The 26,604-nt window shown below is 39.1% G+C and overlaps 1 protein-coding gene across 2 annotated transcripts; it reads right to left on the minus strand.

The window, feature by feature from the left end:
* Positions 1-5,057: 5,057 nt before the first annotated feature.
* LOC145488031 (transmembrane protease serine 9-like) lies at positions 5,058-11,171 on the minus strand. Of its 2 annotated transcripts, XM_081466797.1 has the most exons (8): positions 11,089-11,171; positions 10,284-10,487; positions 9,235-9,552; positions 8,595-8,660; positions 7,340-7,525; positions 6,822-7,206; positions 6,165-6,385; positions 5,058-5,576 (listed from the first exon to the last, which is right to left on the minus strand). In XM_081466797.1, exons 2-8 carry the CDS (start codon positions 10,414-10,416, stop codon positions 5,254-5,256), a joined length of 1,632 nt encoding a protein of 543 aa, XP_081322923.1. In that variant the 5' UTR covers positions 10,417-10,487; positions 11,089-11,171; the 3' UTR covers positions 5,058-5,253. The 2 variants fall into 2 exon arrangements, with proteins under 2 accessions (XP_081322923.1, XP_081322922.1); XM_081466796.1 differs by lacking the exon at positions 11,089-11,171 and having other exon boundaries at positions 10,284-10,886.
* Between the last annotated feature and the right edge of the window lie 15,433 nt (positions 11,172-26,604).

The raw sequence follows: 26,604 nt of genomic DNA on the forward strand, positions 1-26,604 counted from the left end.
GGGAAACTTGGACCATCTCAAAGGTTCCCGTATTGTTCAAAAATCAAACCGGCCTTCTGTCACAGCCGCGGGGAGATTGAAGTACAAACAGATGAGAGTAGCATAACTCGATGAATTTCCATTGCTTTTTTAAATAGCTACACAGTGGCTGCAATGACGTCGAGTTATTAAACAATATACTCCGAAAACTCCAATATGTGTTCCCGTCAAAAGCTAGCTTTCCACAGAAACTTTGGCATATTTCATCTTGCTTTGCATTAACTCATATTAACATGGATTTGATTAGACGGTGCTGAATGAACCCATAAATTGCTAGAAATGCGAAAAGAAGAGGCAGAGGCTTTTGTCGCCACACCTTGTTTAATACCTAGCTGTCAGTTTTAAACAGAGATAAGATTTTGTATGGTGATTTGGTCAAAGAGACACTTGACATAACGAAAATTTTTCCAAAATAGTCCTTGTCGTAAAAGGAAAGCTGGATTTGCAATACAATACAAATGGGCTATAACGTATGATATCGATAGGGCCTCCTACGCAAATGTTGTTTTGATACCTCACTTTGTTTGCGAATATAGCCTGCCATCTGTCAAACAATTTCGGGTTTATAATGTTTCCGAACAATATTCGCCTCTAGGGATGGCGGTTTGGCAACAGCTCATCCTCGGAACAGGCTGACCCTCTTACACTGAGGTTGTGTAGCGGCCGAACCGGGCCTGAGTCAGGAAACTTTGATAAAAGAATAAACACCAAAAAAAGAATATTTGTTTCATTGGCTTAAATCTCTTCCATCCTTATCGCTTTTAGTTCCTCTTTGTCAATTACCACCTTGTCGGCATTTTGCTAATCAATTATTCATTTTTCGTTCTTTTTTTTTTTCTTTTTTTTTGTTTTTCATTCTGAATAATAAACTATTATTGGTTTCGGTTTCTGAACACTCTCTGAGTCTGATATTGCAATACCGACCTCTCTGGTATCCCCTGTTTAGCATTGCTTGATAGTATTCTGAAAACTTTGTGGACTCGGTGCCATAGTTCGCAATCCTTTATGTCCGATGCGGTCTTCGTATATGCTAGCTAACGTGACCAAAACAAAGAGGCCCCCCTTTCCAGAAATAAAACTGAGGAATAACAAAGCAGCACCCATATGAATTATGTATACGTTGTATTTAGGTGTGAGGAACAAGATACATTACAGGAATTTGATTCGATCGATCTCGTCTGAAAATCATTTAGGATTTCCACGTACTGTTGTGTAGAATTGAAGCCTGTAAATAAAATTTATGTTCTTGAAAATACAAGTAAACATGACGCAAAATATAGCGTTTGAGTGGTTTTGCGGAAATCCGTTTATATTGGATTCCCAATTGACTTATCATTTGCAGAGTATATATTAAGGATATCTGCCATTTTATTTTCACAACTAAATTCAAGCCTGACTACTGTACAGATGTCTCAAGATTTCGCGTTTTGGAGTGATCAAATTATGCATAAAAATTCCGCGATTCCAGTCGATCAGTACGGTCCTTCAATATACTCAGCAAGATTTTTTAACAGATATCCTAAGTAGTACACAAACCATGAATATCAGACATGTGTATAGTATATTAGAAAATAAACTTATGGCAGCCATATACCGCAGCAAATTCATTACCGTACAAAGCGACCGTCACTTTCGCTCGATTTTTGTCGTTAATTTCAAAATGGCCGGCGGTTATTCGCTTCATGTACTATGGAGCTTGCCGGCTTTTACCCCCTCAAACTGAATGAAACAGATGTAAATCACTAGTAACTCTGTGCTCCTCTTAGGGGTGTCTCTGTTTCTCATATTGTTTCATTCAACAGGCCTATGAATTGCGGTTATAAGCGCCGAAGGGTCGAGATCGAAATTCGGCGGTTTCCTGCTGTTTGTAACTCTCGACTTCACAACAATAGACTGACTCTTGGCAACAATGCAAATCCACTTATAATTTGCGAGCGAAATACACGATCATCAGTATGATACATTTAAGCCAATCTTTATATTCAAACGAACGACTTCTTTAGAAGCGAACCTGTTCGATTATCTGCGATGGTATAAATAATGCCATCTAAAAAATTCAAGTTGCTCGAGGCCAATTTGATCTCGGACAAACAATCAGTGACGTAATTATAGATTTCGAGGAACACATTTTATAGCATTATTAAATAAAATTTTAAAACTTGCATCATTTATTTGATACGACTACGCCGGAAGCGTTATGTCATCACGTAGCACAATGTTTTTTTTTGTTTTTTTTTCTTTCTAAATTCAACAAAATGTCGAATTCGTCGGTTTTAACAGATGTAACAGCAGCAGCATAAAAGGAAGAACAATATGGGCAAATAAAGCACCGGATTTGACAACATTGTGGCTATAAATTATCTTAGCATAAAAAAATCATTTTCAAATATCTCATTTATGCCTCTCGAAATTCAGGCTATAGTTTGTATTTGTAATTTTAGCTTTGAGAAGAAGGCGGTGTTGTACCGAAGAGTTGCTCTAATAAACATGATTTCTCCTGAAAATGGCTGCGGATCTTTCATAATTAAGTCTTCGCAGCATACGGTGGCGGATGGCACATCGATGGGCTTATTCTTTGTACAGTGTAACTTGAATACTTGGCTGGATTTCCTGTTAATGGCGGTAGATATGGTGGCGGAGGAACGTTTGGCGACTGAGGAGCCGAAGGGAAGTGAAGTTCTTGTGTCGTATTTGTTGACGATAACGTCGCGAATTGTGGTCGATGACCCGTAGCATCCAAATCTTTTTGATGCCTTCTTCTACGTGCGATACGCCGCTTATACCACGGGCAGCAGCGAGCCCAATAGCAGATAAACAGCAAGCAAAGAAATGTCATTGATAGCACAGAGCAGGCTCCTATAGCGATGAAATAGGCCGGTAGAGGTTGTGAACAAAGTTCAAAGCCATCCGCACATTGACGATTCGCGCAACATTTCTCATCCCAGTCGCAATCCGCGGAACTTTCACAGGTGCAGCTATATCTGCATATTCCATTGCAACAACTTTTGGAAGCTGGGCAGGCTGTATCGTCTAGGCACGCTCCAATAACTTGTGAATAAGCCAGGCAAATAGCAGCAACTTGCAGAGCTCGGTGAAATGGCGATCGTGCCATCAGTAATGTTAAAACCCAAAGGATCGGCTATTCAATCATCTCACTTCCTCTGAAATGCAAATTTCTTAAACCATCGATCACACACCAATAAAGTTACGTCAAAAATAAAATCCTCTTTGCGAAAGCTTGGTTGCAACTCAGCGTTTGTTCACGTGAGACTGTCTCGAGGAAACAGCGTGATGGAGAAAGTGTTTGATTACGGTTTACTAACATTTGTCGGAAGAAGCAGATCAATTTCAGTCTTCAATAAAGCTCGTTGTTGTCAATCAGTCGTGACATTATTATGGTAATTCGCAACTCAATGGAAATTGATGGTTTTTTAAGGTTGCCCTGGGTGCCGAAAGCTTTTTGAGTGGTCAGGTAACTTAGAACAGAAACCGAGTAAGAAAAGAGAGCAGAAGACTTCAGTTATATTTTTTGTAAAGCGCACCTGCAATAGAACAAACAAATATTAATTTTGCCAACGACGTGGGAAATGCTAATTAATTGTACAGAAGTACCTACGTTGAGCCTTTGTGTTTATTTAGTCTTTTTCAAAATAGAGGCCCCCGAGATAGAAGGCATTCACTGACAAGTGGTTTTAAGGTTCAGAGTGGAATCCAGCATCACCGTCAATCGTACCCAAAGCTTTTTGTTGTCGTCGTTGTTGTTTTAACGTTGACAGTAGTCAGCGGGTAAATAAAACTGAGACAACTTAATTTCTAATGAACAAATCTCGTGACGTAGACATAAAAGTGCTGCACTTGAAAATTAAATTTTGTAGACTGTAGTTGCTATAGTAACGGGTCTCGACACTACGTCACTATTGTGACGATATTGCTCGATAATAATCCGTGCTGTTGGTTCTTGGGCCGTGTTAAACTTGCATTTAACAAGCCTGTTCTCTCTGCCGGTTGGTTTTGTCGAGGAAATGTTCTCTTAAGGTTATTAACCGGAAGCAAGTGAGATTACGAAATAATTTCAAAGGTCCACAAACGCACTTGCCAACTGTAATAATATCCCTGCTGTTTGACGAGGGCAGGTTAAACTATTTCCAATTCCCACGAGTCTTCTTTCAAATACACACATTATATATAACTACGAATTCTAGCCAGGCCATGACATTTGATTTAGAAATTTAGAGGTTGCCGGAGAGCCGAGAGAGAGGCTCGAAAGCGAGAAGCAAGTATTGGCGAAACGACCGCCATCTGGGACGAAATTGAGCAATATCCCGTCATTCGACATCATGATTCATCAGACGTCTTGAGTCTCTTGGACTTGCGTAGAAACCTATGACGAGAATGCTGATACCCCCCGCCGGGGTGCTCTGGATATTTTCTATTTTGTATTGTATTGTAGACTAAGCGTTCGCGGTTATTTTTAGCCAGACGATGAATATATGTCTCATCAATTGTAGTGAAATATTGGTGTTTTGGATGTGTTAATAGGGAGCTTAAGTAAACCACGACGACGACGGCAACGAAAACGTCACTAAACAAAAGGTATAATGAGCAAAACAGTAGCTGTGCACGTGCGTTATAAATCTTTGTACATTTCTTTGCCGTCCTCTGCAAAACAACAATGTGAAATGACCAAGTTCTGTGTCGTCTACGGAACGTGGACGACGACGACTAATTTTTCGTATTTCCATTTGGAATTGAACGTTGTCGTTGCACATTTAGCTTACGCACGTTTTTAGAGCCAACGGCATACCGAACAGATCTAGACAGTCGCGAATTTCGCTTGTAAAATATAAATACGTTTTTTACTAGGCGCCGTCCTCGGCGTCCTCGTCGTCGTTGCTTAAGCTCCCTAACACCTGTTTTACATTCCGCCGGTAAGCAAAAGCTTAATCGATTTTGCAAATAAAATGATAAATAACTTTAGCATACAGATTGAGCGAAAGTCTCTAACGAAGATGAAATTTCTAAGTAAAAGGCGAAAAGCGATGTATTGTAGACAAGCTTAGAGGCGTTTCTGATTATGGTCCCATTTCAACTAAACACAAGTACAGCTTGGGTTCTATCGGCCTTGGATTTTCTCAAGTCATTGGTTAATAAAGAAAAAACAGTGGATTTGTCGTGCAGCACCTTTTATTTATTTTCTTACAGGCATGTTGGTGCTTAATATTTGTTCATTGTGTTATCAATCCATTGCCTCAAGTAACGGACCCTGGCGTAGACTCCATATTTTCCTGGTGAAGCACATCCGCTTCCCCACGATACAACACCCTCGAGGAAGAACTTTCCGTTGGATTCACAAACCAAAGGACCACCTGAATCTCCTTGGCACGAGTCTTTGCCTCCCTCTCTGAGTCCAGCGCAAACCATTGAGTCGTGTATTAATGAACCATAAGTCCGTTTGCAACTGGCTTGGGAGACAATTGGCACTTCAACTTGCATGAGTTTCTTTGCTAGAGAGCCACCAGAAGACAATGTTCCAAATCCTAAAAAAATTATGCGAAGAAAAAAAGACGTTGGGTGATGTTATTTCAATAAAATAAAGAATGGATGAGCCATGGGAAGATATCATTCCTTTTGGTAACAGCTGCACTCATCCAAGCAAACAGAGAGTGACATTGACACTCCGACACAGCATAAGGGAGACTAACTTTAGCCAGCAAGCAAACTCAGTCGCTCAGAAAGCTTGTTCAGAGGCTGATTCAACTCAGGAACAAAAATGTGAGTCATAAGTATAAGATGAGGGAAGTAAGAAGGCCCAAAAATGCAAAATGCTTTTTCTTTGATTTCGACTAGACGAACTTTATGTAGTTTCTTATATTTTGACAAATCTCACATTCAATTTTATTTCTGGGCCATAACGACCATACATATAAAGTGAAACCCAAAGAGAAAGGGAGATAGTGAAGACCAAAACCTTCCCCGTGAAGCCGCGCAGCGACGTAAGGGCTGGAGGTCTGGAACGTTCGTCAGACTTGATGAGGCTCGTCGGATTGCGAGTTATGGAGTTCGATTGAAAAAGGTGGAATATACGAGATTAAGTCAGTTAAGACATTGCTGAAATATTTTATTACCCGTAACCCAACACATCTTGCCATCTGAAACTTCTCCACTTGATTCAGGTAAGCAGGCCAGGTTGACAGCTTCGTTTATTTGTGCGCGACTGCGCAGTTTCAGCAAGGAGATGTCGTGAGCCATGCCGTACGGTCGTTTGTAGCTGTGGTGATTGATGATTCTTTCGACCTCCATATCCTGTTCTGTTCCAACATTGCTCTTGCGATAATGAGCTCCAAGTCTGCAAAATAAGAAGCATGAACTAATGAAAGCCATGACTCATCCTCCTTTTTCCCTTTTCCCTCTCATTCTATTTCTTCTCCTTTCTTCCTTGTTCTTTCCTCCTTTTATATGAACAGTATACGTAGCAATTTTACATATCTATTCAGCAGTACAAATGAAAAAAAACGACATGGCATTTTTATTTACTTATTTACTTAGTTTACGAACGTGTTTTTCGCTGAACCGAACAATAGTACACTTCAAAAGAATCGCGATATCTCTGGTGACGAGGATGAGTAATAGCCAGTATTCCTGAAAATTCCTGAAAAGAATTTGGTGTTAAGGTTTTCCAGAGTGGTTCTCCGGGTAAGTGATGATCTGAAAAGAACTGTTGCTGAAGAATGGGTTTTCAATAACCCGAGAGCACGTCGTCTTCTTTTCAGTTAACATCTCACCTTACGCGAATGCTTGAGGCAGATTTACCAGCAGTACAGTGAGCCGCCGTGACAACCCACTGCTCATCAACTAAAGTTCCTCCACAAAATCCAAAACCCCAAGACGTGATCAATGCCTGCCAAGGCCAAGCTCCTTTGGGGGCTTCAGTACCACCCACAATTCGTGCACTGGGTTTATATCCGCATTTTCCTGATCCACCGCCTCCACCACCTCCACCACCACTGCCACCACCACCGCCTCCGCCTCCGCCTGCTCCTCCACCCCCGCCACCACCGCAGTGCTTGCAGCTCTTCTTACAGTTTTGTTTCATGTACTGTTCGTATTGACCCTTACAGTATCCCCTGTTAGCCCACGCAGGACAGGAACTCTTTTTGTCCATACAATCTGAAAAGCAAGAGCAACAACAACAATAAAAATGCAGACCGTCAAAAAGATGGAAGAAGAAACGTAGTCCTTAAAAAATGTTAAATCTGTACAACTACCTCACAAAAGGGAGATTAAAATAGATAGTGAATACCTGCTCCACCGCCACCGCCGCCACCACCACCGCCGCCACCGCCGCCACCGCCGCCGTCACCGCCACCGCCTCCGCCACTGCAATATTTACAAGTTTTCTTACAGTACTTCTTCATGTAGTCTACCCAATGTTGCGCTTTGCAGTAACTTACATAATCTATGCAGTTTGAAGAAATATCCTCACAACCTTGAATAACGAAAAGGGAAGAAGAAAGACAAAGGTATTAAATAAAACCTATGTAATATATCAAATAAAATCAAGGCAACTAATTCCAAGTTCAGGCAGAAGTGAAACAAAGCTATCGTAGCATGATTGATGCCTGCTGCGAGAAACCACGTATCTTGAAGTAGTGGACAGAAATACGGTGAATATGGATCAGATCATTTGGCAAATAGTTAATGCCATTTCTAGAGGAACTGAATCACTGAGGTATCTTTGAATGGTCCCTTTAGTTTTTCGATGCCGCGGGAAAATCACCCAAAAATTGACTATATTGTGAAAAAACTACTGATTCAGTAGTAGGTTTAAAAAAATCAGCATATTACCTGCGGTTCTTTAAACAAATTTTGTCCTGATCTTATAAGTCACTTTAGAATGAAAATTAGCGATATGAAAAGTGAACGACGTTTCGATGACTCCATATCATCAATATCAATTTCGAAATACATGATAGAATTGAATAAATATAAATAGTAAAAATGGTGTGAAAATATTTAGGGAATTAAAAGGGTGTTAAAGTATTTCGAACTTGATAATGATGACATGGAGTCATCGAAACGTCGTTCACTTTTCATATCGCTAATTTTCATTTTAAAGTGCTTTACGAAACCTTTTATTGTCAGAAATCTTATAAATGCAATGGATATTTTCGCCGTTTTTTCAGATACGACAGACTATTGCCATGTGAGAAACTTGCAGAGGTTACAGCTCTTCTTGTAATTTTTTCTCATGCAGTTTTAGTATTTACCACAGCAGTACCCTCTTCCACCCAATCAGAACATTTTGCTCTTTATCTTCACAGCTTAGGTTTTTACTAAATATGCAAATATGCAAAAGACGTCGACAAGCGGTATGAGATTGTTGGTTTAGTATGTAAATTAAGTCAGGACACCGAAACTCGTGCACGTCAGCTACAGGGCAACAGGGTAAAACACACACAGAGTAAGTCTTGCGCAAGGTACAGTTGAACTTAGCTCTGCCGTAATCTTAATTGAAATTTCCTGAGTGCTGATTAAACAAGAAATTGAAGACTTACTTCCTCCACCACCGCCGCCGCCGCCACCACCTCCTCCACCGCCTCCACCGCCTCCGCCACCTCCACCTAGAGAGAAAAAGTTGGTCACATCTCTTGGCTACTAAACAAACTACTTTGATTGATTTCATAGCCACATGAATTAAAATAATGTAAGAAGGAGTTATAGTTAGGTAACTAGTTTTAGTTCAAGAATGAGTTATAGCCAAAATCAATATTTAGAGAACACTATGACATCACTATTCCTGGCCCAGCCTCATGTTCCAACCTTTTTCAATTTGCAATTTACTTTTTATACGATTTATGTTCCATTTTGCTAATTAACAATTAGATAATGTGCTCGAGATTTCTCAGTATCGCGTGATAGTTAACGAGGGCGCAGATGGTAGAGTGAATAATCTACTAGTCGTTGAAAACTTCATCTAAATCCTCGTCACCGAACCGTCCCAGAACAACACACTGCAAGGCTACTCACTATCTACAACAGAATATATAGAGAGTAGCTTAGCCAATCAGAGAACGGCATTCGTGATAGAACGCTAGTAGATTTATCACGGTTAAAGACAAATATATGACTATGTAAATTAAATTTTAAGGAGAGCATGCTCTTAGATCCTTTTACTATTTTCACTTTATCACTTACCTTGAACGTAACCATTGATCCAGTCTACGTAAGAGCTAACGCGAGAATAGACAGAATAGGTGTTACCAGGGCACGTTCGGCTAGTCACCCACGAGGCTGCTCCACGGACCACCCACCGACCATCCTCCAAACATGACAAGGGGCCCCCACTGTCACCATTACAGACACTGCTCCCTTTGCCTCCTACACAGACCATCGAACTCTCATGTACTATTCCTCCATTTTTTCGTTGACACTCGCTATGACTCGCCACTGGAGCGGAGGCTTGTTTAAGGCGAGGTGCAAGTGCATTGGAGTTTGATCGTATCCTTCCCCAGCCTAATAAGCGATGACAAAGGCACTTAACATGAGGAAGTCAGAAAGCATCTGGATACTGTAAAAGCGCGCATATACCAAACTAATTTTTGACAACCGTAAGGGTAAAAGGTTTCTCTTTTAGCACCCCTTTACATACTAGCCTAAAATTTAAAAAGGTTCTTATTATATCGAATTGATGAATCAAATAAAGTAAAGTGTAATGTGCAATAAAATCAGCCAAATCTTTTGCAATGTAATGTAGATGTAATGTAGATACTCTGTTGTGTTCTATGGTGGTTAAGCTTTTGATGTATTTGATCTATATAAAAGCATTCGACTGAGAGAAACAAGCTAACTTGAAATAGGGTTTGCATTTGTTTAGATTGAATTCAGTTAGACAAATAGGCAGTAGGCAGTCTAGCAAAGATTTTATTTGCTTTGTTTTGCTTTGTTTTTTTTTAAATAAAAACCTTTTATAAAACAGCAGTGTGAATGTGTTAGTTGTAGAATGTGCAGTCCTTTTGACAGGTTAGAAGGCATTTGGATGAATACTACTCATTAAAATGTTAATATATATGTTATTGTAGCAGCCAATTATAAAAGTACCTTTCGAGTCTAACCTAGACAAATGCAGGTTCTTATCTGTGGGTTTTTACTGTACTATCAAATTTATCACACCAGTCATTAAGAGACTTATCTGAAGGTTTTGCTTTATTAAACCACCTTGAAGTCAAGCCATTTGAGATGATCACCTGTGACGTAACATTTCGTTCCCTGAGTGACACGCGACCCATGCTTCGGCAGGCAGACGGTGTTGATTTTTCCGCCGAGCTGTACGGCACGCGACAATTTTAATAATGCTACGTCATGACGCAGATTCTGCATACTGAATGAAGGATGTTTGATGACGCGGGAAACTTTAAAGACTTGTCCGTCATTGGTTCTGCTATGCGCTCCTGTTTCGGATAAATGCATCGACAAATGTTACAAAAGGCTCAATACAGTCTAGCACCCAGCTGGTCCTTGTTCCTTTTCCTCGGTTTGGCGATCGATTTCACGACGACACCAAATTAAATTAATCTTTTGATGCTGCCCATTACTGGTCGCTTAAAGGTACTCGCGCTCGCCCCAAATTAAGAAAGAGATAATGCCTGGGGTTTAGTGTAGGCTCGAATGAGTACAAAAAAGAAAAATGTTGCACTGGAGACTATCTTCGGTAGAAGGAAGGAAGCTGTTACGAATAGAAGTCGCTCTTTCACGGTATTCTTCATTGGCCAATTTAGAACTATGAAAAGGAATTTTTGCTACTTAGGTGGAATAAACGCAATTCCGCTCTCTTGTATGGAAGTAGAGACAAACAAGAAGAACCTTTCGTGCATCTATCACACACAAAAACAAGAACTGGACCTCTGGGGCATGGTTCGACCTTAGGACCCTCTGAGATACATGGGTTAAGAACCATAATACTGCCTATTTGCAAATTAATTTAAGAGCACCAAGCTCTCTCGCACACATACACGCAAAAAAATATAGCAAAAGATCAATGCTTTAACCTACCTAGAGCAAGAGAATATCGACCGGGATCACTGCTTTGATCGACACAATGCGCGGCAGATAAAACCCAGTTCTCGTTGAGGAGGGAGGCGCCACATATGTGCCGTCCATGATATTGCAGTGATACTTGCCAGGGCCACGAATTAGGCCTTGCTTCTTCGCCACCCACAATGCGGGACCCAAATGGTTTCACGCTGCATGCTGTTGAATGCAAAATTCATTGTCACAGTTTTTTCTTACGAACGTTATATCAGAAAATTATAATGTGAGGACCTGGCTTGAACGACAAGGTAGAATTACACATTCTAAATGGTCAAAAAATCTGGATTTATGAACATAGAGCAATGAAATTTCACCCTGGGGTAGACGATATTAGAAAATAAAGGAATGTATGTGGTTTTCTTCCTCTCTCGTATTCATCTCTCTTCTTTTCTTTTTTAATTACTTAGAGTAATTTTTATGCCTTTAAATAGGTGTTATGAAATCCAAGTTTACAGTTCACTAGGTACAACAGCCTTTTCATACATCCGGTCATATATCGGCACAGAATGATAGAAATGATCAGGAAATGTTTTATTTCGACTGTGAAAGCATTAAAACGATCAACAGTGATTCTAAACTGTCACGTTTGACCTTTTCGAGTTTTTCGGTTATTTTTTAATGGTAATATATCTCTGGATTTATTGGAAAGATGTTAAAGAAATTTCACGCTGGTGTGAGCTTGTTCTTTCCTCCAGAGTAGACGATATAAAAATTCAGTGGAATGTCATTCTTTTTTCCCTCGCTCTCTTATCTTTCTTTTTTGTACCCTTTTACCATTCTTTTTTTCGTTTTCTGTTTTCATCGCCTGAAGTAATTTGGAGGACCTTGAAGGTCTTAGGGAATCGAAAAATCATAGTGTGTCGCGCACTTAATTTTAGTACAAAGGAAGCAAATTTTCATTAGCACAGTTTTCCGTGATAAATCAAGTCATCAATGTAACTGTCATAAAGGATAGGCGGAGGAACCTAGTATTCTTTTGAACCCAATGTTAAAAAAATAAATGATATTATCTCTCGATCTTTAAACACACAGTGTTTTTCACAGCGTATGTATAATCCATTCATACATGTGATACAACAAATTGTCCTTTTCATGGACATCTTACCTTCTGCTACTGGTGATGTCAGGAAACACACCAACAAGCTAAGAGCAAGAAACATCTTGCTAGGGATGCTGTGAATCGGGACTACCTTTCCTTTTATCGAACCGTTTTCGACAGATAGTCAGCTGTGTTTAAGGATGTCTATTCAACAACCACATTCGAAAGATTTCTTGTATCAATACCTTTTGTTTTCCGTTAGCGATTTATACTTAAAGAATTTAAAGAAAAAGATGAGACCCTTGGAAAATATGTGTACATTTATTTTACGACGGGCTTCCAAGTAGCATTGAAATGATTTAGCTTCTTAAAAGGGATCGCTTTCTGTAAAAGAAGACAAATGAAACACAACAATAAGCTGCTAACGAGAAAAAGCTTGTTGGTTGCTTGATGAACATACATGAATAAAACCTCTGCTTTTGTCCAACACCTTTTTGCCAGATAGTCAGCTGTATGTAGACTGCCCATTTACAAATAAAAGTTAAACATTTCTTTATCATGACCTTTTGTTCTTGTTATACCAGTTATTATGCATTGAAGTCTCAATCCCTATTATGCAACCAGTGTAGATAATTCTGGTTGATTTGTCCTCTGGCGAGCGTGGTCACGTAGCCACTAGCGTTGTTTTGAAGACGCACACCTATGAAGGTTCATCCTTTTCGATCGCATTTCCTACGAATACAGTAGATAATGTTGGTGCAGACGGAAATTCGAAAAAGTCCATATGGAACTAGCCAAGGAAGAAATAAAAGAATATGTGAACACGAAAAAGGTGAAAAAAAAAAAAAAAAGCGAGGGAAGGACAGGAGATATAGCAACGAATCAAATCTCCATTTAGTGTTCAGACTAAATTGGTTTCACTCACAGCTTAAAGTAAGTTACGCTCTAAGTTCATTTGTGGCAATATATAATAAAACAATTATTGAATTCGGTCTTTCGGGATATCCAGGCTAATTAAGGTCTCGCTCAGTGTTATCAGCCCCAGCTTTCGGCTCAGCTCATAATACTAACCTCTCCGTTGATTATTCTAGATATCACAACCCCCCCCCCCCCCCCCGCACTCCTTTATATGGGCTATATAGGTACATGCGGCCCCAAAGGGTAGCGTTTTCAACCGTTTTGGTCAGAAAAAGGGGAATCAATTTTGGCCATTTTGGTCGTAAATAGGGTATGGTTTTCGCACTGTAGTCTTGAACTGCATGGGTATTTTTTTTTAGAAGAAGCTACTTTTTTAGGTCATAAATAGAGTGGGGAAAATCACAGACTTTAGTCATAAATAAGGTAAGGGTTTTGGGAAGCGGGCCGCTTACCCCCACCCGATTTTTCTAGGAGTACCCCCCGGGTAAACACCTCATCCAATAATTTATATAGACAGCCCGATGATAAATTGGGCTCTTCTTTTACGCAAAATGTGCGATAAATTTTCAAGCAGGATTAAAAAGTAATTAATGCTTACAAGAAAGCTCTAGCTTTCTTTCAATCACTACGTTTCAGAAACTCATCTCTAGAATGACAGCGAGAAAATAGCGTGGATGGCAAGCAAAATTTTTGTCAGATGGTCAGCTGTATTTGAATTTTTAAAATGACAGTGAAATTGAATAATTTCTTGTGAAAGCACTTTTTGTTTTTACATTCAAAGTATTATTTAAACAATTCCAAGAAAAAAATATGAATTGTTTGTTTTAACTTTGTTAATATTTTGGGAAGCGAGGGCCTACATGTTGTATCTGGTTAGTACATCTGATCACCTGCCTAAACTGGGTTTTATTCAGAGTCACTTTGTTTATCAAATGCATGAATACGCCCTTAATGTAGAAAAGCTGTGCTCAGACACTGTTTTAAAGGCCCTTTTTATATGGCTAGCTCCGTGAGCGGGCAAGATGAATCAAATCCTGCGCTGTGATTGGCTACCCGAGCGGGCAAGATGGAGCTATCTTGCCCGCTTGGGATTACCCGCCGTGTCCCGCAAATAATAAATCCTCTATTGACCAAGCTTGTTCGGTCAAGATGGCTGGATATTGGCCTCCTTTTTTTTATTGCGAGTTTATGGACCGAGACGGAGTAGAGGTCCATAAAATCGCAATAAAAAGAAGAAGGCCAACATCCAGCCATCTCGACCGAACAAGCTTGGTCAATAACCCAAGTACATATGAATTCGTCTGCTCTTTCTTTAATTTGAAGTGTTTACCCGGCTGGGAAAATGCGAGTCTGAAGGAAGATGTACACGCTCGTTGAGGACGTGACCAGAGTGCTGTAGTTAATAGATGATTGCAACAGTATCTCGTCATTACCACCAATAACATGGCCGGTTTAGAGGAACGCCTAATCAATTCTCGGCGCTGACACATCAGAACTAAATTAATTACAAATCAGTTCAGAAAAAACAAAACGATATAAAAGAACACAACAAAAAGCACAAACGTCATTTGGCGTTTGGGTCCCATAACAGAGGCATCACCTCGTTGCCTGTTTGTTTAGCGACCATGGCTCGAAAGAGATAAAAAAAAGTGTCATTAAAAGTCAAAGAGGCCGGAAAACGGGAGTGGGAAACAACGTTACATTCGTCGTTTATTCTCTTCATACCCGAATTACTCATCCAGGTCTATGACCATTATTTTAATTTTAATGTTTTGAACTCTCATTTATTATATAAAACTTGGTGGTATACCGAATGGTAGCATATTGATAAACTCGATATCCCACGATATAATTTTCATCCACACGGGTGAAGATGTCAATTTTGATAACAATTTTTCCCTTTAATTGCACTGAAATTTGTAGGTGTCTGATGGAAACATCTTCGGATCTTCTTCGGAAGTCTTCGGCAATCTTCGGTTATCTTTGCAATCTTCGGAATCTTCGAAAATGTTAGGAAACATTCGTCTGGCCTTGAGATAAATTTTGGAGAATCTTCGGAAATCTTCGAAAAATGGTCTGAAATCTTTGGAAATTGCCAAAAACGCGGTTATGGATTGTGAGAATTTTATATTATAAAGAGAAATTAGATGGTTGCTCGAAGAAACGAAATTTCTCTTCTCGTGTTGAAATATATTAAATAAAGAACAGTAAATTTTGTATCTCCGCGTGGCCATGTAATATCCTTTATTTAACAAATTGACGTCAGCTTTTTATGCGTCTGTCCTCTTATTTATGATAAATTGCGTCATAACATTGTTAAAGTGGTTGGCGAGTGGTTCCGCAGTAAACTTTGACAATGTTATGACGAAATTTATCATCAATAAGAGGACAGACGCATAAAAAACTGACGTCAATTTGTTTTTTACAATAACAAGACCCCAAAATGGTCAAATGCCAGGGAATAAATGAGGGGAAAAGACGCGGTAAACTTGCCGTAAACAAAGATAAGTAAATTTTATTCAAAATGACGCGAACATTGTCAATTGCTTTTCTCGCTTTTTGATTGGCTACTTAAAAAAGTTCATAAAATCTCATTGGTTAAAAAGTTGACAGATTCTACAAAGTTTTTTGGAAAGACATTTCTTCTTTTTTAATCTCGGCCCTCAACTATGCTTTTGACTCTGGCTGCCTCTCAGTAACACAAAGACGAGGGGTTATAAAACTAATTCCAAAAAAAGATGCGGAACTATACTTCATCAAAAATTGGAGGCCTATTACCCTTTTGAACACTGATTACAAAATCGCAGCAAAATCTATTGCAAACCGAATTAAATTAGTACTTCCAAACCTTATCAATCACGATCAAACAGGATTTTTGAAGGGCAGATTTATAGGCGAAAATATCAGACTCATTGACTCTATTATCCAATATGCCACAGAAAAGAATATCCCGGGCCTGTTACTTTTTATTGACTTTGAAAAGGCATTTGATTCTCTCGAATGGTCCTTCATACATGGAACATTAAGATCCTACGGTTTTGGTGCTTCGCTAATTAACTGGGTGAAAACCCTGTATAGTCATACTGAAAGCTGTATTCTGAATAATGGATGGGCAAGTAATTTTTTTGAAATTCAAAGAGGTGTTAGGCAAGGCTGCCCGCTCTCACCTTATTTATTTATCCTATCGGCAGAGGTGCTGGCCACGGCAATTAGGAAAAGTACTAATATAAAGGGAATCTCTGTAAATAATGTGGAAATTAAGTTAAGTCAGTATGCCGATGACACAACACTTATATTAGACGGGTCACGTGAATCTCTCCTTTCATCCCTTGCAATGCTTGACGATTTCAGCAAAGTCTCTGGCCTCAGACTCAATGATAAGAAAACGGAAGCTCTATGGATTGGCGCAAGTATTGGAAGTGATAAAATTCTGTTATCAGGAAAAGAGCTTAAATGGCCAAAAGACAAAGTAAAATCCCTAGGTCTATGGATTTCAACAGATCCCGAACTATCTGCCTCTTTAAACTACAATGAGAAACTTGAAAAAGTGAAAGAAATCCTGAGATGCTGGAAATACCGCCGACTCATATTGTTAGGGAAAATCACTGTTATCAAATCACTAGTGGTCTCCCAATTGGTTTATCTACTCTCGCCTCTTCGCTCAAACTACAGGGTTTTAAAAGAAATAAATGATTTACTCTACACTTTTCTATGGAATGGTAAAGGCGACAAGATAAAACGGAAGGTAATGATCAATGATTTCGGTGGTGGTGGCCTAAAAATGATTGATATTAGTTCCTTCAATAAATCTCTCAAAACCACATGGATTAAAAAATATTTAGATAACAACAATAAGGGAAAATGGAAAATCTTTTTTGATACAATCCTAAAAAAATATGGCTGTCAAAACTTTTTTTCCTACAACCTCAACGTTAGAGACACCTTATCGACTATAACAACTTCGGATGCCTTTTTAAAAGAACTATTAGGAATCTGGGCGGAAGTTAACTTTGAACCTGAAATAACATCGAAAGATCACTTTCTGGATCAACAACTTTGGCATAACTCCCTAATAAAGATAGCCAACAAAACAGTTTTTTTTAAAAATTGGTTCACCAAGGGAATAACTCGGGTGAAACATCTTTTAGGACCGGACAACAACTTTCTCTCGTTAAATGATTTCCGCTGTAAGTATGAAATAGACCCTCGCCCTCTCAGCTTCTACGGATTAATATCGGCTGTAAAGTCTCTTCGGACTGATTCTAATTTTCAAGATTTACAGAACACCGACCACGAATATGAGCCACTTACAACAAGAATTTTGCAGGTCAAAAAAGCAACTACAATAATATATAAAAAACTGATTAGTAACAAGAGTTTAACCCCAGTGTCAAGTCAAAAGAAGTGGCTAGAGGATTGTGGCCTACCAATAAATGACAACATAAATTGGAATGCTGCCTATCTTTTAGCTAAAAAATGCACAAAGAGCACTAAGCTGATAGAGTTTCAGTTTAAATTCTTACATAGACGTGTACCAACCAATAACTTTTTATTTAGAATAGGTCTACAGGGCGATGAAAAGTGCAGTTTTTGTCACACCTCCTCTGAGTCAATAATTCATCTTTTTTGGTCATGCCGTCAAACATCTCACTTTTGGAATAAACTTACTGAATGGCTGAAAAACTTAAATTTACTTCCTAGAGATTATGCTTTGACAAATATTACTGCTTTGGGTCTGAGGCCAGATATCTCTCAATTTGCGCTTCTTATAAATTACTGCTTTCTCTTAGCACGATATCACATATGGCTCGCTAAAACAAAAAATGATCATCCAAATCTTACGCTTTTCATATGCACACTAAAATTACAGTATGAGATAGAAACAAAAAGTGGAGACACGAAGAAATGGAAACCTCTTACAGGATACATGAGGATTTAATTAATATTTTAGATTATATTTTCTGTAGGGTTATCTATCTCCTACCCATTAAGCTATTTCTAATCTCCTGTCAGATGCATAACTCATTTTACTTTTAATGTACCACATGCCTTTGGTCTGTTTTTTTATGTTTCTGTACTACAACCTCAAGCTGTAATGATAACTAGCTATTTTTCTTCTCAGTTTTTTTTTTTCTTTGCCCCTTGTCGTCACTGTATTTCTTAATTGTGTAAGTCGTGTAACTGTATTTGTTAGTAATGTAAGTCGTTTAGTTATTGTAATTTAAATAGTGTAAAAAATTAGAGCAATATAATGTAAATAGAGTTAGTGTTGTAAAAAAAAAAAAAAAAAAAATGTTCGTTTAAGAGCAACAGCACCTTGTTTATACCCAATAAATCCTTATAATAGCACCAAAAAAAAAAATAAATAAAAATAAAAAAAAAAATAAAAAGTTGACAGTTTGACAGCTGAAAGTTGAACTTGAAAGCTTGCATAAATTAAAAGTTTATCTGTCTGTACTCTTATTGATGATAAAAATGAGCCAATCAGCCCGCGAGAAGTTAGACAGTTATTGTAAAAATCTTAACTTGTCTCGTTTAACAATGTAAGGTCAGAGGAAGTGTAACTTCAAAGTATACGGTCGATATTGAAGACACGTTAAGCCCATCAATCTGCGACAAGGTAAATCCCTTTGGTTTTCTAGAGATGGGAGAGTGCTTCCAAAAGAGCCGTACTTGAAAAGTAAGGTTCAATTTCCAGAGGCTGATTCTACGGCCGAAAAGATCCACCTACATGTAAAAACTGTGTTTACTGAGACTGGTTTGTGAGGGACTACAAAGGAAAACAGAAGTTTTGGAGGGCTTAAAGGTGTGTGGAAATCCCTACGAAGTGCAAGCTTCGTTCTCCTTCAGGCAATCCACTAGGGATAAATCTCGAACTTTTGCAAAACGAAAGGACATTTTTAAAGGTTCGCCTGAAACGATGTACCATAGCTAGGTCTGGGAGATTAAAAAAGAAATGCTCCCCTTTTTGTCGTGGAACTCTTCTTTAAGCTTTTTGCATTTGTGCAAGATAATTCAGGAAACACATTCAAAATGATAAAATGAGGTCCATTCGCTGAGTTTTCCCTTCTCGTTAACATCAATTTTAACGGTGGAATTTGATGGCTAATCAAGAAGATTCTCGATATATTTGTTCAGTATTTTCCAAAAAAATGTAGTCACGATTGCATTATTGAAATATGTAAGCCAACTGAAAATAATGATCACACTTCACGGCTACACGGTTTGGCCAGACTTACCACGCTTTTTAGTCAGCCAAGTACCTGCGTTGGCAGACATGGGTAGCTATTTCGTCCTAGTTAGGACTCGTCAGCATGAATAGCCAGGAGCAAGAGTCACCAGGGACGAGACAGCTGTCCATGGTTGCCACTCCATGAGTAATTGGTTCAACGCATGAGTTAAGATTCTGCCCAAACCATCGGTAGATGTGTAGTATGCCCAGTGTTTTCAGCTGCCTTATTGAATTATCCTGGGAAAACCAGATGCCGATAATTCTTGCGTCAGTCATATGATATAAGGTATGACAGATTTTTTAATTAGAGAACACACGCAACACTAACTAATGAACGTCACAAACAAAACGGAGAGTTCCCTTGTAGTCCCTTTATTAATTCTCATGATAATACATTATTGTGCAGTTATGCGATCAACCGACTAACCCTTGCGAACGCACTAATGATCACCCTAAACAGTGAGTCCCCTTGTTATCCCTTCACAAATTTTCATGATCACACATTGTTCTGCAATTTTGCCATCAATCCAGGTCTGCAAGTGACTAGCTCTTGCGTAAACACCATACTTCCCCTTTCGGGCGCAACCCAATCCCCAAGACACGACACCTTCGAGGACGAACCTTTTTTTTCTTCTTGCCGTGTTCACACACCAAAGGACCACCGGAATCTCCCTGGCATGCGTCCTTTCCTCCCTTTTTAAACCCGGCGCAGACCATGGAAGGGTCGATGCTGTGAATAGGATAAGCCTTTTGACATAAGCGATTTCAAACAATTGGGACCTCCACTTCCATGAGAATACCTGCTAATTTACCGCCTTCTTTAAGGGTTCCAAAGCCTTAAAAAAAAATAAAGAAGAAAAAAAACAGACAAATAACATTTTGAATACCATCCATAGGCTATGATATCCATTACACTATAATTAAACGAAAAAAAGTGAGACGACGCTAGAAGGTTTGTGGTGAGGGTCCATTTCATCATCACTGCTGTTTGCGCCAGTAGGCGCATATGGCCGTAACACGTTTCCACTCTGCCCTATCCCTGGCTACCGCTCTCACGATGTTCCAGTCATTCCACCCTGCCTGCCGTCTCTCTTCCTCTACTGTCCTCCTCCAGGTCTTTCTAGGTCCAAATTTCCCCCGATGACTAAAATTTACAAAAATTACAAGCTCCTTCTTCGGGTATGACCTTGCGTAGCAACGTGAAAAGTTTGAATGAGATTGTATTGGCCTTTTCAAGACAATTCCAATGAGTTTTGGCTTCAGTGTTTTCCTCTACATATACCATTTTGATATATGTAAAGGGGAACGCTGAATGACTTCGATCTCTTTAACTTGAACTTTGGACTTGATTGTTTCCATCACTTGCAGCTTTCTATAAATACCGGATGACAGTGTGCAAGATGAAGAAAAAAAAAAATTGGAATTCCACCAAGCTTTGCTACAAAAAAGCGCTTTGGAAAAATATTTTAGAAAACAGATTACAGTTGTACCCCACTAATTCGAACCCGGTTATTTCGAATTCCCCGTTATTTCAAACTCAAAACTATTTCCCTCGGATTTGCCCCTCATTCATTTACTATCGGCCATTTCGACTCCCGCTATTTCCAATGCAACTATTTTTCATTTCCCCTAAGAGTTCGAAATAGCGGGGTTCAACGGTATTTAATGTGTTTGGATTGTATTTTTTAACTAAAGGGATTTTTGTTTCATTTAAGTCTCGAAGAAGCCCTCGAATCACCGAAAAATGTGCAAAGCAAATACCAAACTTTTTTGATATTGCACAAGTCAACGACCCTTCTTCCTTTTCAGTGTAACGTTGTTAGAAAATCAAAAAATTCATTCTCGAATATTTAATTTGTTTTCAAATTTGCCGCCTCCTAATCTGCATTACGAGAAAGCATTATTTAGCAAGTTTCAAAAATCTCTTTATCCTGCCCCTCCTCAAAATATATAGCACAACAATAAACACTATTGTTTGAGCTTGCTCTGTTTGCTGAGAAGGGTTTTTGACAAGGAATCAGCAAAATCTCTCATTTTTTCGGATAAAATTTGGCTTTGTAGCCAAAGTTTATCCGAAAAAATGAGAGATAATCATTTCAATTCAGTGTCTATAATAATAATAATAATAATAATAATAATAATAATAATAATAATAAAATGAAGGATGAATGCAAGGATTTCTTTATGAAGATGGTACTCGATCTGAAGAAACATTAAAGCATCCTCTGTCCTCTGTCAATCTGCCACGTTTTACGACCGAAAACATTTACAAAACTCGCTTGAAGTTTGTCTTCACTTATACAGGTACAGCGTGAACGATCGCTTCCATTTGTTGGGATTATTTGAAATAACCGACTCTCTTGAATAATCGAAACCCCTCCCTCACTTCGCCCCTCACTCACTTCGCTCTCGCCATTGCCCATGCCACTGTCCTCCTTAATCAACCAAGAAACGATCAACCCCCTCTCGCCACAGATACCCATTGCGATAAACGTTGAGGATGATGTTGAAGCAACGAGACTGATAGAGGACTCGAGCTCGTACGATATCGACAACGCAAACCGTCTAGTCAAGTTGAGAACACTTAGAACACGCCGGGTGAGTTTAAACAAAAGTGATTATTTTAACTTTTCCGCCCTCGAGTAATCACCCAGCCCCCATCCCCCCAGCCATTTCTCACTCGAATAACTTCCTTTTGGCGCGAAAATATTCGCCCCCTTAAAAAAAGTAAATTATCGAGGGAAAACGGTATATTAAAACTTGCAAAACAAAAAAAACAAACAAACAAAAAAAAACAAAAAATAGCATCTCAAAGTCTTCATACCTGTGACAAAACACTTTTTGCCAATTTTAACTTTTGCTCTCGACCCAGACATACAGGCCAAATGAGCACGGCGGTTGAGTTTGGCGGGGTTGCTCAATTTCAACAAGGCAATATCGTTTTGCATTGTTGCGGATTTGTGATTGATCATTTGTTCAACTTTAATGTCCTGTACTCTCGAGGTGGTGACACCACGTTTATGACCTCCAAGTCTACAAAATGAGAAAAAAAAAGAAAAAAAAATACAAGCGTGACGGAAATTGTCATTTGTATATTATTAACAAGTAATCAAATGATTTTTCTCATGCAATTTGGAATAAATAAGCACTCGTAAATTTTTTTTAGTCTTATTTATTTCAAATTGCACTCGAAATCATTTGATTACCTATACTAATTAGTATTTATTCATGAAATATTTATCAGAATTTTTTTTATGAAAACTGCAATCGAACTGCTTCCACAATCAAACCGGTAAAAGGGGGAAACACTTTTTTAAGTGCCGATAGTTCGAGGAACTAGACTTGAGTCTTGTAGTTGTCTGTCAGTTGCTTTGAATATGGAGACTACCTAAACAGAATCCTGCTTTTTAGCTGAAATCTAAAATTTCTCTCTAAACCTGGTCCTTTCAAAATGAATGAGACGTTTCTGGTCATTGTTCGTCATTTAGCTAGTATTTTGATCGTAAATGAATATTTTGTGTCAGTTCTTTTAGTTAGGTGTTAGAATTTTTGCTTGAAAAATACAAACAAACAAAGGCATCATCACCTTGAAAATATTAGTTTTTTCATAGGTGTAGTCATAGGTATACGAACCAAGAGGCCCATCAGCCTGAAGCTTATCCCGGTTTCTGTAGCATGAAGCGACCAGGAGGTATTTCTACTTACCCCTGGACGGGATGCTAGTCCATCGCAGGGTTACCCCCAGCATTAAGTTCACCGGTACCCATTTATACAACTGGGTGGAGAGAGGCACTGTGAGAGTAAAGTGCTTTCCCCAAGAACACAACACAATGTCCCCTGCCAGGGTTCGAACCCGGACCGCTCGATATGGAGACGAGCGCACTAACCATAAGGAGAATCACTACTGTATAATTAATCTCAGCCAGGACAGTTACCAGGAGCAAGACTTGTCAAGAAAACAGCAACGACCAAAACACAGACAAGCACTGAAGACGTCATGATTAACTGCAAGAATAAAATAGAACACTTCCTTAATTGTGAGGACATCTCCATGAACCTATCCTGAATGAGCACAGAAGGCGGAATCAGTAAATGAAAGTATATTATCATATGGCTTTGGCTTGCGGCCGATATAACGCGCGCTCTGATTGGCTAAGAGCGAGATCTGAGCGGTCATTATGCAGCCGTAATGCCCACGGGCCGATTACGGATTATGCAAATTAGGAAGAGCCCGACTCTGAAAATTCAAGCGCATTGAAGCGATGAAAGCCGATTAAAATCAGTAAGAGAATGTAAGTAGCTAATAGTTTAGAGGTATTTCCTTAATAAAATTTATATAGATGACTTACCAGCCGCTAACCTTGGCGGGCACTAGTGAAAAACAATCAAAGCTTGCCGAGTCTTAAGTAAAGCTAAAATCGCTAAGTGTAAAACACCATCGGGAGATCTGTCATGCATTCTTTGCAGAACACCACGGAGAAACTTATAAGTTATCATCTTAGTCACAACAATTACCGAAGTATTGAACTCCGTCAAAGTTCTCATCAAATAGATTCCCTCGCTTTAACACAAGCAAGTGTAAATCAGCTTCCAGGATCATCAGATGTAAACAATCGGGCGGTTCCTGTCAGTAGCAGTGCTTCTGATAACTGCAGACGCTCACAAGGCTTGAAAAGTTCATCCATAAATCCCAGAATGAAGAAGGCGAAGATATGTTATGGAAAGCGAATGCGAAGATCGAGTTAAGCTTATTTTGAGCAGTGCATTCTGAAATATTAGCATTTTCTTTCACCGACAATTGGACAATTTTGAAGCACTTGCTGTCTTTTCTATATGCGTTGACGTTTCGCCACAAAAGTCGGAAAAACTTCCCCATCAACTTGTGGTACCACGATACTAAAATACCTTTTTGAGGCTGTGACAGTCACTTTTCCCGTAAAGAAATGAGTGTTTTTAACGGAATACGTAATACAGTGGTGAAGTTCACAGACTGGGTAGTTCTGCCCTGAGTTTGAGACGATGAATGAATCGGTAAACGCGCGCATCGCCGGATGTAAATTGACGACTTCCGCTCGAATAATTTTTTTTTTCTTTATTTATGAGCCATATAATAAACAACTTAACAACCTCGACCGTTCGGTCGTTACGAGAAAATCTCAAACCTCGACCTACGGCAAGGCCTCAGTTTGAGATTTTCCCCTAACGACCTCACTCTCGGTTATTAAGTAGTTACTAATAGCCATAAATAACTAATACATTATGGTAAAATTTCATTTAATTAAAGAATAGAAAACACTTTCGTGTTTCTATTGACCTCTTGAAACCCGTTTGGAATTTTGCGAGGACGAGAACTGATAAGAGATGAGATGAGGCTTTATTTCACACTCCCCTGAGGGATTTTTCGGTGATAAAGTGATGTAGAACACACAAGCTGCAGACCCGTGTTGCCGCAGCCCTATCAGCAAATGCTGATAACATTTAATTGTTACCTGTGTTGTTCACCGTGTTGTACAACTTTGGTGGAAGTCACTCCCTCCAATCAGAGGGGAGGCCCAACTAACCAGGAATGTTCATAGTGGCCCTGAGAGAAGAACAGCTCCTCTCTATTTATCGTGTGCATTCCCTTGGGCTGTAGTCTTGTTTGTTGACACTACAGTGATTGATGGGACTAATATAATCAGTGAGCACTTTGTCACCCACGTCCCCATTGATTAGCCACACAAGGTTGTTGTCGTCCTTACTCAAAGTCAAGCAAGGGAAAGTTGATTGACTGTTGCTAAAAAAATTGAAGTGCTCTTTTCTTAGTTACCCTATTTAGTTAACGAAAGAAATAGATAATCATAAAACGAACTTAAAGAACTGATTTTTTCCCCCTTTCATTGATTTGATTTTTTCCTATAATTATAGCGAGGTTAGTCCTTGCTTTAGAGTTGCGCAGGCAAATTAATTAATTGCCACACTCTCCTGTCCAGCAGCAAGTAGATTGTAAACGAGTATTGCGTTGAATGCCTAGTTCATGGAACTTGAGGTCTCCTTGTAGAAACGTTAGAAAATTATACACGCCGCAGTCACTTCCTTCAGTTAACAAGCTTATTCACCATAACAAAAAGAAATTTAACTTCAGTGCTTACATTTATCTCCAACGCTTCTAGTTAAGCAATATAAAGACTTTGTTAAGTCGACGTTCGCTCCACAATTGCTTTTTAAATTTATCCTTGAAAACTCTACATTAAAAATGCGCCCTTCAGTTGCAATTTATTCAGTCGGTACGATAGCAATTTCATTTTTAACTTGCAATTAATTGTGCTTTATTTTTAAGTAGGTTGTTGAAAGAAGACGGCTTTGTGGAAGAATAGATCAAAACAGAATAAAACACCATTAACTGCAAGTTGAAAATGAAATTGCTATCTTACCGAATGAATAAATTGCAACTGAAAGGCGCATTCTTAATAAAACTACTTCTCATTATTATTATTATTACTACCATTTTTGGAAATGATTTGCCGGATTTCGGAACAGAACCTACTTGCGACACTTAAGCGTCCAATGCTCGTTACCACATTTCGAGAGTGAAGTCAGAAAAGCGCAAAACACATATCACGCTCATCTATGTTTTGTACTACTTTGCATGACTTTTGAAGCTTACATGGAAGATATTTGGGCTTTCCCTGATAAAACAGATCTCGCCCTGTCTCGTCCCGTCCCGTCCCGTTACTGAGTACAACTCACAATTGCAGAGTCAGTTTCATTTGATTCTTAGGCAATGAAAACTGTCCTTTGATCTGGAGATCAGTAAGCTACTTTCAAGATAATTCAGCAGTTTGAAGTAATCATCAAAAAAGGCGAAGGAAGCTTTCATTTTAAATTTCCCCTAGAAGTGATAGGCAATGCAAAGGGATTAATCAAAACCCTCTTTTCAAGGTTAATGGTTGATTACGTGCTCTGCAAGCATTGAAATTGGCGAGTCAGTGACGATGTCGACGAACAATGCTGTTTGCGCAACAAATGTTTGCCGAAAACGTGAAATATCTGGCCTCATTCGTTGTCGATTTACCTTCGTAGGTGTTTCAAAATTAACTCGAAATGTTGTATGAAGAAGATGTGCGAAATAAATCCACTATTATATGGACAGTATGATGACATTTTGGTAAGGGAGTTAATCGTTTTTCCCCGATGGGGCAATGGCATACAGCCCATGATTGAGATTCCTCCTTTGGGGAGTGTTCCCCTCTATTTGTTTCGTCGAATCTGGCAACAGAAGGGAAATGCATCTCTGATACGCAGTTTG

The sequence above is a fragment of the Orbicella franksi genome, chromosome 5, assembly GCF_964199315.1.
Source record: "Orbicella franksi chromosome 5, jaOrbFran1.1, whole genome shotgun sequence".
In the NCBI taxonomy this organism is placed as follows: domain Eukaryota; kingdom Metazoa; phylum Cnidaria; class Anthozoa; order Scleractinia; family Merulinidae; genus Orbicella; species Orbicella franksi.